Here is a 14,080-nt window from a genome sequence, read left to right as displayed (position 1 = left end):
GAATGGGTGTGTGTGTGTGTGTTTGAAGTTGGCATTTAATGCAATAGTAATTGACTGGGGTTGAATGTTACTGTTAATTCTGATGCATATATATGTTTTTCCCTATGTAACTGTTAATCCTGATTCCAGGGCTTGAACGCTGCCTTGTTTTATGAGAATAAGGATCCCCGCACTTTTGTTTCTCTTGTACCTACCTCTGCTCACACAGGGGATGGCATGGGAAGTCTGATAGCTCTGCTCGTTGAGCTAACACAAACTATGCTGACCAAGAGACTGGCTGAGTGTCAGGAGCTGAGAGCTCAAGTCATGGAGGTAATTCAGTAGCTGTGTTTTGAAATTAATCTAGAAATTTCTCCCTTCCCTGCCCCCTTCTTCCTGGTTAAAAAAACCCCAAACACAAAAACAAACAACAAGGTGTGATTGGAGTGCTTAAATATGGATTAACTTTTTTCCCCTTTCATTCAGGTTAAAGCACTGCCGGGCATGGGCACTACTATAGATGTTATTTTGATTAATGGACGCCTGAAAGAAGGAGACACCATTATTGTTCCTGGGGTAGAAGGTCCTATAGTGACTCAGATTAGAGGTCTTCTGCTACCTCCTCCTATGAAGGAGCTACGAGTTAAGGTATGGAAACTGGTTAGTGTAATTGGCATTTAGAGAAGATTTAGAATCAGAAAAAAAAAAGAAGCAAGTTGTATGAAAAATGAGGATGTAGTGGAGTGCAGTTGTATTACAGTATCTAAGGATGATTTAAAGGAGAAGACGGTGCGCATCCATTGTTTTTGTGAATGTACTTACTTGCATATACCTGTTGGTGTGCCTGTTATAACGATGGCAAAGGAGTTGCCTTGCTGCGAGGATTAAGATGTTTATGCTTTAATAAAGGATTCGAGCACGTGGCTATGTGTAAGAGGGAGATACCAGTCTCAAATGGAAATCGGGATGTGCTAGTACAGTGACTTCTGAGTTAAAGTATATATGATTAGTTATTTTTTTAATGACAAAAATCATATATACTTAAATTTGGGAGAAGTGAACAAGTGACTTTCTAGAAGTAGTTGGTGAGTGGTGATGACCAGGACCTCTGCAGAATAGGCAGCCTTCTGTCATTTTTAAGAGTTATTGGAGGTTTTGCTGCCCTAGTCTTAACAGACTGGGAGAGACTGAATTTGTGATCCTACCTGAATTGCTTGCATGAAAGGAGGAGAGCCACAGAAACAAAAGGCTATGAATACAATAATATATACAATTAAAAGATAATGAAAAGAGCTGCTCAGATTTTTTTTTCCTGCTTAAAAGGGAAGGATTAAGTGTCTCCACAGATTCTGCTTAAGACAAAGAAAGCCATACTGATAACCTAGGTGAATGAAATAGGACAAGCCTTAAAGGTTTGGTTTAGATGTGGAGAACTAGTGTCGGGATCTTAATCTAAGGCAATAGTTGTGGTGTGCTTCATTCCATTGGAGACCTGCGTCCCTGCAGGCCACTGTAGTCCTTGGGTGTTTAATCTAGTTCCTTCCTGCAAACTTAGTCACTCTTGCAAATTATTACTGATAATTGCTGGGGCCTGGGTTGACGTTGGTGTTCTCTCTCTGTTGTGGTGATCCTCCTTTGTGAGAGCTTTGTTGCCTCAGATGTGCTGAAGAATGGAGTGTTGATGTTGAGATGGAACTGAGCAAGAGCTGCTTGGCTTGCTTTAAATAGGAAGACAGCCACTCTTCCCACTTGTGTGCATGGCAGTCTGGTCAGCTGTGGGGTGGGACAGTTGTCTTGGAGAGCCTGTCAGGCTTCCCACTCTGGAACACAGCTTTACTCTAATCGTTTGATAACGGCTAGAAAGTGGCAAAGGGGAAACGGACGTTTGTGTTTAGGTTATGTTCTTTACTTTGTTGGAACCTGTTGAATATATTCTGGTACAGTCAGGAATGAATTTGCACCTGTTTGCTTCCCTTTATTCAAAGCAGAAGATAAACCGGGGCATGCCAATCTTATGAGACTGAAGTTTGTTTTTTGTGGGACTGAATAGCAAGATAATAGATCAGAGGTTCCCATCAACAGGATCTTCAGATGAGTCTGCACTTTGGGAGATGGAGTATAGGGTACCAGTACCACAATGAATAATACTGGATTTGGGAACCTTTAGCTGAGGAAGTGGATCTAGGGGAGCCGTGTTCTTTTTCTTTTTCTTTTTTCTCCCTTGTTTTTGGGTTTTGGCTTTTATTGAGCAGGCAATGAGGATCCATTTCCATTCAGCCTGTCCATGGGGAATTCTCATCCTTGAAATGAAATAAGACCCAGATTTTTGGGGTCGAGGGGTAAAGAAAAGATGCTTGCAGGAACAAAGTGCTTACTGAGGAAGGGAGCTGCCTTGCGGTTTCAAGAAAAAGATGGGACGTCTCCTAAATAAATGAAGAAACAAACTGGAAAAATCCCTCCAACGTTGATTTAAAGGCCTTCAGAAATAACCACTTTTGTGATGCCTTAGAGCTCTTCTCTAAAGTGGTGAAAGATCTTCGAGGTTCCCCTGGGTGGGGAGGAGCAGCTGGGAAATTGAGCATGGAACTATGTACATGAGAAGGCTGGATGGGAGGCCTCCAGTGGGAGAAGGAGCACGTTCTTGCTGCGCAGAGCCGTGGGCTGTGTCAGCTCCGCTTTGGTGCTTCAGCTGAGCCGTTGGTGTCTTCCCCTTACTTCCGTATGGGGCTGAACTTGTGCGTGTGGTGTTTGGTTTTTAGTGAGGAGCTGCCAATCACTGCTTGCTCTTTTCTAGTATATATTCCTTTTTGGCTGCTGTCTCTGTTTTTTAGATGATTCCCCCTGCCCGCCTTGGCGGGCATGTGTGTGGGATCTGAAGGGACAGCAGCATGCTGACTGAAGCATGCAAATGCAGAGAAAATCAGATTTAAGACAGGAGCTGCTGGGCGCTTCGCTGTCACGCGCTCTGCCGTGCTTGCGGGTGGCGAGTTCTTTAGCTGCTCAGCACTGCTTTGCGGTGCTGTGTGGCATCTACATGAACTCTTTTTTTTAGTGCGTATTCTCCTTTTCAGAACCAGTATGAAAAGCACAAAGAGGTTGTTGCTGCTCAAGGTGTGAAGATTCTTGGGAAAGATTTGGAAAAAACATTGGCTGGTTTGCCTCTGCTTGTAGCGTATAAAGAGGATGAAGTCCCCGTCCTCAAGGTGAGATGGCTCATGTTGAAATACGACATTTAACCTGAAGGTAACAGAGTTCTCCAGTGATGAAGCTCATTCAAATGTTAAGAGCTCAGTATGAAAGTAACTTGCTTTTTTTTGGTTGCATTTTAAACACTGTTACAATAACATGTGTAGCCTCGTGGCCATGTGAAGCATTAGTGTTGGCGTGATTTTAGTAACGTGACTCTTAGCTTTTCCCTGATGTATTGCTGGGGTGTCTCTGCTGATAGAATGATGTTTGAAAACGATTATCATATAGTTTGATATGTTAATTACTGATTTGGTATTTGTGGTAACTTACGCATATATGTCAATGACCTATTAAGCAAATATCTGCTAGTGTGGAGTTCTCCAAACTATCATAAAAGTTGCTTTAAGACTTCTGTAGTAAATTTCTTTTGTGACTTACACTTGAAAAATGGCAGAGGAAAACTTAGCTGTCTTAAAACCAAAACTGAGATACTCTTGTTCTCCAAAGTTATGAAGTTAGTTTAAAAAGGAAACTTGCATGTTGATAGTTCACTTCTAAAACACAGTTTTATTTTAGCCTTCTCTGGTTATCTTTGCTTCTAAAGGGAAGTTAATCTTTCAGGCCCTCCAGATACAGACCTTGTTGCTGGGTACTTACGAGTATAGTATACTAGTAGTAGCTATGTGATGGCTTAAAGTAAATGGCAACACCTGTTCATCTCTCAGCGGAAAAGACTGAGTGTTTGGGTTTAAAAGGCATGGGCTCTTGAAAAAAAAAAGGTAGTGTGGTTTTGTGGTGTGGTGGTTTTTTGGTTTTTTTACCTTTCTGAAAGCAGTAAAATGGCCTTGCCGCTCATGCATCCTCTGTTTTGCCCTTAGGCCTAAAGAGTGTTCAGAATCCTTCCCAGCTCACAGTGTCAGGAGGTTCTGCTTTTGTTGTGGGTGCTCAGTTAGGAAACCAAAGATACTGCCACACACAGTGTTCACTCAGTCAGTCCTGTTAAGTAGAAACATACAGTGGTGGGGAGGGAAGAACAGCGTGTAATCTGCAGAGAAATGTTACTGACTCCCCAAATGGGCATCTGCTTTGTGTTACACGATCACCTTCTTGCAAAATCCTCAACTCTGGTTCGGTTCAGACTTTTCTAATGCCAGAAACAAGCAGCAGTGTATCACGGGGCTGCCTATGACCTATGCAACCAAGTAAGTTGGTACTGCTCAGTACAGCTGTCACATACTTTCGTCAGCTTGTGAACAGAAAGACTTAGTACCCTGAGGCATAAATAGTAAGAGAAGTAAATCTTGCTTTTTTCTCTCCTTTTTTTTCCTAAAGGATGAACTAATACATGAACTGAAGCAAACACTGAATGCAATCAAGTTAGAAGAGAAAGGTGTTTATGTTCAGGCTTCTACTTTAGGCTCTTTAGAAGCATTACTTGAATTTCTTAAAACGTCAGAAGTGCCAGTAAGTACTTCTGTGCTGTCATCTGATGATGATGTTTCCACGTTTTAGTGGGTAACTGTTTCCTTGTGACTCAAAGATCGGTGACTGATTTACGTGGCTTTCTTCTTCAACAGTATTCAGGAATTAACATAGGTCCTGTCCATAAAAAAGATGTTATGAAGGCATCAGTTATGTTGGAGCATGACCCACAGTAAGTAACTGCTTTGCTTTACTGTGCTGATAAATGCACGGTGGTGTTTCAGGAGGGCCCCCTCCTTAGTTCTGGTTCTATGGTCTGGCCAGTAAACTGTTGAACTTCTTTTTACTTACAGATATGCAGTCATTCTAGCATTTGATGTGAGAATTGAACGTGATGCGCAGGAAATGGCTGATAGTTTAGGAGTTCGAATTTTTAGTGCTGAAATAATTTATCACTTATTTGATGCCTTCACAAAATATAGACAAGACTACAAAAAACAGAAACAAGAGGAATTCAAGTAAGTAAGAGCAATCATATTCTGGATGCTTCCCAAATAACAGCATCTCAATTATTTTATTACAAAAGAAATTGCATTTAACTTCTTGTTTCCATTTTGTTATTTACCATGTAGTTGATGGGGAAGAGGGAGAGGAGGAAGAGGCTAGGGCAATAAATTGATAGTTTTCAAGAATTCATTACTCCAGTCTAATTGTTTACATCTGGGATTAGGCTTAGTAGGGTGAGCACTGTAAAGCAGTTACAAGATTTATCTAAAACTATCATGTAATATGGAGTGGCCTTAAGGTTTGCTTTGTATACTTGGCTTCTGTTCCTAGCTTGTGCCAGATGGGTTAGTCCTGCAGTTACAAAAACCAAAGGGATTTGGATTCTATTGTTTTGTATTTATGCAACTCCAGTGTACAGGGCTTAATTCTGACTGCAGTCACATGAATATGCAGTCATTTAACTTACAGGGACCCAAAATTAATTTTTCAAATTGGTGTCATTGGGTGATCCTCAGTAAAGACAGACAAAATAAATGAAAATGTATTTATTTCATTTCACATTGATCCCAATGTGAGTTTATATACTTCAGCATTTAAACCTATTTGTTCACTTTACAAACAAAAAATCTTGAATTTTTGTAGACGCTGTGATGGGTTGAGGCAATAATATTTCTATTCCTGTGCTCTTCTGAGACTAATTATACAGCAAAATTACTATTCCTTTGGTCTTGGTCTTAGTTGACTGCCCAAGCCAGTCAAAATAAAATCTGTGCCAGCCATGCTTGATTATTGTTCCCTATAGTTCTTGAAGATGAAGTATTGACGGGAATTAGCAAGATTGCAAAAGAGTGTTTTCCTGCTTGATTTATCCCCAAGTGACACTCCTAGAATAAATGCCCAAGAAGTGCAGGAGAAGGCAGAATTGTTAATGTGGTGTACACTGTTCCAGTATCTATTTCAAATTGCCTCTTCTGTGCCATCTTTCAGGCATATAGCAGTATTTCCTTGCAAGATGAAAATACTCCCTCAGTTCATATTCAACTCTCGTGACCCAATAGTGATGGGTGTGGTTGTGGAGGCCGGCCAGGTGAAGCAGGGGACTCCCATGTGTGTACCTAGCAAAAACGTAAGTAACCGCCTCTTCCCAGTGCATGTTTGATCTACCTGGTAGTTCCAGGGATGATGCACCAGGAAACGCTTGCATGCCTTTCCCCGGTGTACAGCATTCTGGTAGGAGACGAGATTCAGACTTCCAGCTCAGGTCTCTTTCCTGGCGATCACCCATCTTGCTGTTCCTTGCTAGAAAGGAGTTGAGTCCTGTAGTGGGGCACAGCCTCTGGACCACCGCAGGGCCCGGCCAGGAAGCATCGTGGTTAGAGGGTATCTGCTGGTCAACCGCCCTCCTTCCCCTGCCGCAATTCCAGTATTGCGATATAAAGTAATGAGCAAAATCCTCATTCCTGGTAGCTAATAAGGGGGGGAAGTCAAGTCTTGCCACTTCACGGGATAACAAATTGGTATCCCAGATGACTATGGATGGGCTGATGTTGCTGGCTTTTCCGTGCGCTGTCCTTACAGTGCAGGGTGTTTTGCTTTACTGGCTCCGAGGGGGCTGCTCCACCAGCACAGTACTTCACGCCAGCCAGCCTGTCTGTATAAAGAGGAGCTTAGAGAAGGGTGTGTGGGCGGAGGTTTTGTGGATGTGGATTACAGCTTCTTCATTGTATTGCAGTTTGTTGAAATTGGAATAGTTACAAGTATTGAAATAAACCATAAACCAGTGGAGGTTGCAAAAAAAGGCCAAGAAGTATGTGTTAAAATAGAACCTATTCCTGGTGAATCACCCAAAATGTATGGACGACATTTTGAAGCAACAGATATCCTCGTCAGTAAGGTAAAAGCAACCAGCGTTTTTGGAGTGGGCTTACAGCACAGCGGTAGCTTGCTTTGAAGGGGAAATGTTGCATGAAGCCTGAAAAACGTACACTAGGAACCTTCCGTCAGAGACTATCGAACACTTGAAACGGTGCGTGTGGGGGTGGCACTGCTCAGCCAGGTTTCTCTGTAGCCTTGTTTCGAGGTTTGTAGTAGTGCCCCTCAAGAGGACCGAAGGAATGATGTACTGCAGCTAAAAATACCTTGCAGCTCACTGCACCCGAGAGGGTAAAATGCTAAATTAGCTATTTGCATACTGTGGTATGTAGCTGGTGCTCAGAGCACCTTAGAAATCCCCTGTGGCATTACAGCATGATTGTGTTTGCCTGCTTTTGAAACTGTGCAATGAACAGCAATACTTCAGCTGCTCTGACTCGGCAACGCTGGGCTTACATGAGATGATCCCTCGCTCAGTTTTCTGCTGTCAGAAGCAAAGCCAGAGCTCTTACTGTGTGGCAGCGCACCCCCTGCCGCACGCACACGGGGGGGGGGGGGGGGGGGGGCACATACCCACAAGCGGGGGTGTAGCCACAGGAGCTTTTTCAGATGGAGATGTCAGGACCTGTGACAGGGCCTGGGAGGTGGTGCTGGTCCTGCAGGCACTGGGCGAAGCGGGAGTTCCTCTCGGGTCACAAGTTTCTGCCTCGCTGCGCAAAGCACGAGACGGTCCGTGCTGCTGCAGTCTCTGAAGAGCAGGTAATGGTGAGGAGAGAAGGGAAACCAACGGGCCAGGTCACGCGGCAGAGCCGTAGCAGAAGTGTGATGAGAAGGTTTCCTACTGTGCCTGTGGACGCCCGTTCTTTGGATTAACTGCTTCCGGTGTGCTAAAAGCTGCCTTTAGTAGTGCACGTGCATATGTTTCTGATGGGTCTGTCTTGTGTGTTACAGATCAGCCGTCAGTCCATTGATGCCCTGAAGGACTGGTTCAGGGATGAAATGCAGAAGTCTGACTGGCAGCTTATAGTAGAGCTGAAGAAAGTGTTTGAAATCATCTAGATAACTTTTTACAGCAATGGGGAGGCAGGAATAAACGTGCTATTCCTGTTCTAAAAGTTACCAACAAAGTCATATATTGAAGACAGTGTTGGATATATGTTTGGGAGGAAAATGTGTGGATAAAATGTTTTCCATGAGAAACCAAGAAATTTACACTGGTTTGACAGTGGTCAATTTACATGTTCCCATGGTTCCAATGTGCCTGTTCACCTCTCCTACTGCCCTTCCTAATACTGGCTGCTGTTTTAAAGTTTGCCCTTCCTTCTCTTACACCTTCCTTCCGCCCTTTTTCCCTCCCTCTCTCCAAAAGTAAATAAAATAAAATGGAATTTTTATTACAGAACTAAAGCTCTTTCACTTTTATACTGATGAGATCAGTACTGCAGTATTTGATTAACCAAGCTTCTGCAGACTTTGTGATTCTTGGGACATTTTTGATGTAAGAAGTACTTCTTTATTTATGCATACCTCTTCCCTTGACTCTCTTTTCCAACATTCTTCTGCTTTGTGCCTATAGAGATTTTTTTAAATAGAAAATTAGGCAATTGGATATTTCTGTATTTGCTTTGTGTGATACGATGTAAAGCATAGTTGGCCACCTTTTACTGCTTGTACAGTTCATGAAAGTCAACCTGTAACCATTATAACGCAGAGCCGCAAATAAAGGAGATGGACATAGTAGCCCATTTGTTTTACAGTTTGCTTCAATAAACAGAGTTTCACTCCGTGGGCTGTGGCAGAGGTGGAAGCGCTGGCGGAGGCTTGCCTCGCTCTGCTTGGCTAGGTAGGGAGGCGTGTTCCAGCAAAGGTGTTTCTTCCTCTGGCTTCACTTCCCCTCACGGAGCGTGCGCGCTGCGTGTGGTTGTGATCTCGGTGGCTTGTGCCTCATCTCGTGTTCCCAAAGCACCGGAGTTGCAGGCCAGGTGTTCGGCTGGTCACAGTTCCCCGGGAGGCTCTGCTGGGAGGAGCTGAGGTGGGATCTCTTCTCCAGCTGCTGCTCAGCTGTGGTAAGCACCCGCAAAACTGTCCTCTGCGAGTGAGTGGTGACTTTGGAGGCTGCGTCAAAGCTGTTGAGGAGTCTGACACCGTGGGACTGAACCAGCTCAGAAGGCGTCTGGTTGCCGTTTGTGATGACCAGGAGTCAGTCCGTAATCCCAGCTTGTTCCTACCCACCCTTCCCCTGTGCTTCCCTCCTTAGGATGACAGCTTGACCTATGCCTAATCAGGTAGTCTCCCAGTTACTTGCAGCTCATGCGGAGAGGAACTAAACAAACACTTTTCAAAAGCACAAGCTGAAAGAAAATTGATAATGATCTTTCACATAGCCGAGATTTTTAGATTTAATTTACAAGAATTTAACTTGCAATAAGTTCGATCAGATCTGTCGCTTTTTTTTGGTTGGCAAAATCTGCATTTTATAATGGAGATGGCGTGGAATTACACAGGAACATTTAATAACTTGCCTCCTTTGGCAATGGAATTTAACTTACTGGAATTTTTTTGGTTGTTAAGACTTCAAACTTGCCATTGAAAAGCACCTTTTCAGTATGGCTGGTGCGTGCTGCAAATTCACATCGCTGGGCGTGTTGGTGGGTTAGACTAGAATGATCAGTGAGGAGACTGCGTTTAATTGTTACACTTTTCTTTTGCAAACTATGCAATCATGAAAACTACACTAATAAAAGAAGTTCTTAAGAACCTCGATGTCAAACGTTGTCTGGATGTATTCTTGGTTCCTTGAATGTGGAAGGGTGTTCTTCCCACAGGCAGAAACTCTGGGAAAAGGATCATGCTATTTTTTGTAGGTTGCTGTTGTGGAACTTAAAGCCTTTTATAAGGCAGCTAATAATGGCTGAATACGGTATTTAAGGGTTTGAAGCAGGGATCACTGTGGAAGAAGGAAAAGATAATTACAAGTAGCCTTACTCAGTTAAGTAATGCTTTGTTTGGCTGTTTGGGTTTTTGGTTTGTTTTTTTTTTATTATTATTATTTAAAGAGGCTGGTTTCAAATATTCCTTGAGCGGTACAAGCAAACTAGTAGAAACCAGACAGCTTGATGGAGGTAAGGCGTGCCCCTCGCTGGAGGTACATAGCTACAAACAGATGTAGTTTATAGAACAACTTAATGAGCTGGAAAAAAGTCTTGTTGAGGTTGGAAGGGACCTGTTGCAGTCACCAAGCCCAAGCCTGTCCCCCTGGCCCCGTGCTCAGGGCAGGGGCTATCAGAGCAGGTTGCCCAGGTCTCCAGTTGGGTTTTGAGCATCTCTACTGCTGGAGACTCTCCAGAACTCCTGTGGACAACCTGTTCTGGAACATGGGTGGGGGTGTGTACATGGGGGGCTGCTGGAAAGCAATGGTTTGTACCAGGTAGTGCCCACTGTCCCATGCCTTTCACTGGTACAGAGCAGTGGCTGTCTCTGTCTTTCGTATGCCCCCAGCGGGTGTTCATACACGTGGGTGCCCCCCCCAGCCTTCTCTCCAGGCCAGTCCCAGTGCTCTCGGGGTCTCCCGCAACGAGAGAAGCTCCGCTTCCTTATGCAACTTGTGGCCCTGCAGGGGAGCTGCTCTGTTTGTCCATGTCCCTCTTGCACCACGGAGCCCAGAACTGAACCCAGCATTCCAGGTGTGTCCTACCGGTGCTGATGGCAACAGTCATCTCCGCTGACCTGCTGCCGGTGGTGGTCTTGCTTGTGCAGTCAGGGAGGATGCTGGCTGCCTTGGCTGTGAGGGAGTCTTGCTGGCTCAGGCAACCCACGGGGCCTTACAGCTGCAGCGCTGCCTTCTAGCCAGGTAAGGCCCCGGTGCCTGGGGGGTTCCTCCCTGGGTGCAGAACTTTGCACTTCTTGCTGAGCTTCACGCGGTTCCCACAGGCTCGCGAGGAGCCCAGCAGGCTCCAGCGGCAGCACCGGTCCCTGCCCAATCAGCCCATCCTGTGTCACCAGCAGACGTGCTGGGGGTGCACCCTGCCCCGTCATCCAGCTCATGAACAAAGAAGCTGAACGGGACCAGACCTGGTGCTGACTGTGTGGGTACAGCACGTGGGACTGGCCTCCAACAGGGCTTTGTGCCGGGGATCGCCATGGCCGGGGCCTGCCTGCCTGGGTGGTTTTCAGTCCTCGTCTCTAGCCTGTTCGTCAGCTACTCTGTGAGGATGTTACAGGAGGGATGAGGAAAAGCTTTACTCAAGCCAAGAGAAACAACGTGGACTGACCTCCCCCTGTCCACCACCTTGCTGCAGAAGGCCGCCAGGCAGGCGTCCCTCCCAGCGTGCGTTCCAAGGGAAGCCTGGGGCACAACCTAAAGCTAAAAGCCACTGTCACCGCTGTCACCTGTGCTGCAGCCAGTGAAGTGACTGCAGAAGCTTCTTCCCTGTGCTAGTGGAACGGCTTCCAGCTAAGCTGGTGGCACAAGTCCTGCTCCAGGGCTAGTTCCAGTCTGCATTCCAGCTTTCATTCTACAGTCATTCTACCCCATTATGTGGGGTACTTCTGACTCCTCTCCCCCAACATTTCTTCAGAAAATGAAAATATTTTTCTTACCACCTGGGTTTTCTTCCAAGTGCTCTTCATTCCTTCCAGGCACCTGAACAGCCTTGCTTCAACATATTGGGCCAAATACGACTACATGAGGCTGGCGTACACCTGGGAAAAGCAGACTTGCCCAAAACGCAGACTGCAGAGGCACAGGCTTACCCCTCCCTACCACAGCCACAAAGAGACAGGGCTATTTATTTCACTTCTGCTACTCGCTACAACCTATTTTGTTGTGTTGCATAAAGGAAATGCGTATCACGGGCTGGAGAGAACGATGGTATTTTAAGAGTGGAACGTGGCTCTATCCCAAGAAGGAGCGATGCAGAGAACTGGCAGAGGCTTAAACAGTGCTCCGTGTTAGCTGCTCCTCAGCACTGCCTTTGCGTAACTGCTTGAAGATCTCCATTTGTTTTCCTCTACGAGCACGGATCTGCAGAGGTGACAGTACATGTGAATGCACAGACCTCAGAGAGCACTTATGCTTCAGCTAACACCGTGTGTGCTTTGGGAGCTGCTGGGCCACGCTGGTTTCTATCTTTGAAGCATGAAACTGAAAATGAGCTAATATTCTTCCCTCGGCTTAAAATCTGTAATAAAGTCAGTGGAGAAGAAACAAAAAGCAGCCAGGTGAACGTACAGCAGTCTCCTACGTGCGTTGAGGCAGTGTCACCGTGTAAAACTTTGTGAAATGAATCAAAGCTGCAGCTTTAATAAAAGGGGTTAGCTATATTCAAACTGAAGCATCACAAAATAGAATCAGTACAAAAATATACATACAGTTCTTTATTAAACAACTGTAAACACTTCACTGTAAAAATCCATAAAACTTTATAAACAAACATTTTGTAAATAGATTCTATACTACAATAAAAGAATTTTAACACAATTATTTACATGCAATACTGACAAATTTGGCACTTTCTGAAAAGAAATGTACAAAACACTTTGTTGTTTAAAAAGAAATTTGAAATTATAAAAACTCAGGGCATTACTATCATGCACTTTGCAAATACCTCACAAGCACTTATGGCACAGCTAGCAGAGAGCTCCAGGCTCTCATCAAGCTCTTTACTACAAGTTCAGATAACTTTTAATGTGCTTCCGTAAGTTTGTTGTAAAACTACCTGAACATTATCAAGAATGAAGTCAAATGCCATATTCCAAACCGATTCCACAGATGACTGCATTAACCTGAAGGGGAAAAGGAAGAAGAGGGAGAAAATTACCATTACAGAACCAGTCCTTTTTACAGGAAGTTTTGGTCTTTGTACTGGAAAACAAGACCACAACAGTTCGCTATGAATGGTATTTTGATTTGATCTTGGTAAAGCCCTCTCTCTTCCAACAGACCAACTCTTCCCTAATGCCACAGACTGCTCTGCCATTCAGTGGTGAAATCCCTGACGTTAGCGGCGTCACACCAGCTTGCCAATGTTAGCATTCTGCAGCGGTTGTACGCCCGTGATTAAAGCGGTGACCTACCAACCTTATACTGAAGAATCAGAAATGGCAAGCTTCTGGATCCTGATCTTTCCTTCCTCCTTCCAAGCCATACATGCTACTTTTTTATTGCAATGAATGCCAAGGGCGATTAAGACATTTAAGAGGTTCTGGGGGCACTACATTGTGTTTATTGCCAAAAATGGAACCAAATCATGGAGGCCCACTAAGAGCTATGAGTTAGCTCTAGCATTCAGCTGCTACTAGAAACAAATTAAGGAAAGCAAAGCAGCTCTGTAGTCTCAAAATCCCCTTCCAGATCACTGTTACAGGAGAGCAGAGGGTTTCTATGCTTACAGCTTTGGAAGACCTAACATCAGGATCATCCAATTCCTGATTTCTTGTCCTATACTTGTTACCAGGCTCTGGACAGACAGACTGCCATCGGTGCAAATATCACATAGAGGGACCAGGAATGGGACATGATGCTTTCTGAAGAGTTTTATAAACTCTATATAAAAAATACTAGGCAGCATTCAATGCACTGTGCATTTTGCATTTTCTGAGGCCTAAAGCCATCCCATAATACAAAAGCATAGTGAAGTTTTTATATTCCTGTAGTCTTTTGGGGGTTGATTAATTCTGTGAAGTAAGTATTGTCCAGATCTAAGACACAGAAAGCTGAGCTCCATAGTTATGTGTCGGTCAGTAAGCAAGTCAGAGGAAACCTGGGCCTCCTGACTCATGGGGAGAGTAACTGGAGCACAAGAACTAAGTAATAAACCCTGCTTTAATAGGTTGGAGGTGAGACAGGATACAGCAGAATGAAAACAGATGAAACAAAAGAAAGATCTAAGGTACCATGAAAAATTTATGAAAACAGCATGAAGAAAAGGGACAATGCTGCCAAAAACTATAACCTTTGTCTAGAAACACAAGACTTTGTAGCAAATACTATTAAACGCTACTTTTATTTTTTCACAAATTACCTATTTTAACAGCCCAACTTCTTAGCCCATTTTTGAATAAAGTTTAAGCCAAAAATATTTACACTCGTGAATGGAATGTCTAACGGACT

General features: G+C 44.3%; 2 protein-coding genes across 8 annotated transcripts in view; one reads left to right on the top strand and one right to left on the bottom strand.

The window, feature by feature from the left end:
* EIF5B (eukaryotic translation initiation factor 5B) overlaps nt 1-8,709 on the top strand; it is a 37,370-nt gene extending 28,661 nt beyond the window's left edge. The window contains exons 16-24 of the mRNA XM_080377260.1: nt 130-312; nt 466-627; nt 3,051-3,182; nt 4,501-4,632; nt 4,746-4,822; nt 4,944-5,108; nt 6,085-6,223; nt 6,830-6,991; nt 7,921-8,709. Of these exons, the coding sequence (XP_080233386.1) occupies nt 130-312; nt 466-627; nt 3,051-3,182; nt 4,501-4,632; nt 4,746-4,822; nt 4,944-5,108; nt 6,085-6,223; nt 6,830-6,991; nt 7,921-8,028 (1,260 nt within the window). The 3' untranslated portion in view covers nt 8,029-8,709. The remainder of the gene's footprint in view (nt 1-129; nt 313-465; nt 628-3,050; nt 3,183-4,500; nt 4,633-4,745; nt 4,823-4,943; nt 5,109-6,084; nt 6,224-6,829; nt 6,992-7,920) is intronic.
* A 3,623-nt stretch (nt 8,710-12,332) lies between these two features.
* Nucleotides 12,333-14,080, bottom strand: part of REV1 (REV1 DNA directed polymerase) — a 62,875-nt gene continuing 61,127 nt past the window's right edge. For all 7 annotated transcript variants that reach the window (XM_080377261.1, XM_080377262.1, XM_080377263.1 and 4 more), the window contains one exon: nt 12,333-12,753. In XM_080377261.1, the coding sequence (XP_080233387.1) occupies nt 12,642-12,753 (112 nt within the window). In that variant the 3' untranslated portion in view covers nt 12,333-12,641. The remainder of the gene's footprint in view (nt 12,754-14,080) is intronic.

This window comes from Falco punctatus (assembly GCF_963210335.1).
Source record: "Falco punctatus genome assembly, chromosome: 2".
Taxonomy (NCBI): Eukaryota; Metazoa; Chordata; class Aves; order Falconiformes; family Falconidae; genus Falco; species Falco punctatus.
Note: the sequence above shows the minus strand (reverse complement) of the source record. Positions and strands in the feature narration are given on the sequence as shown.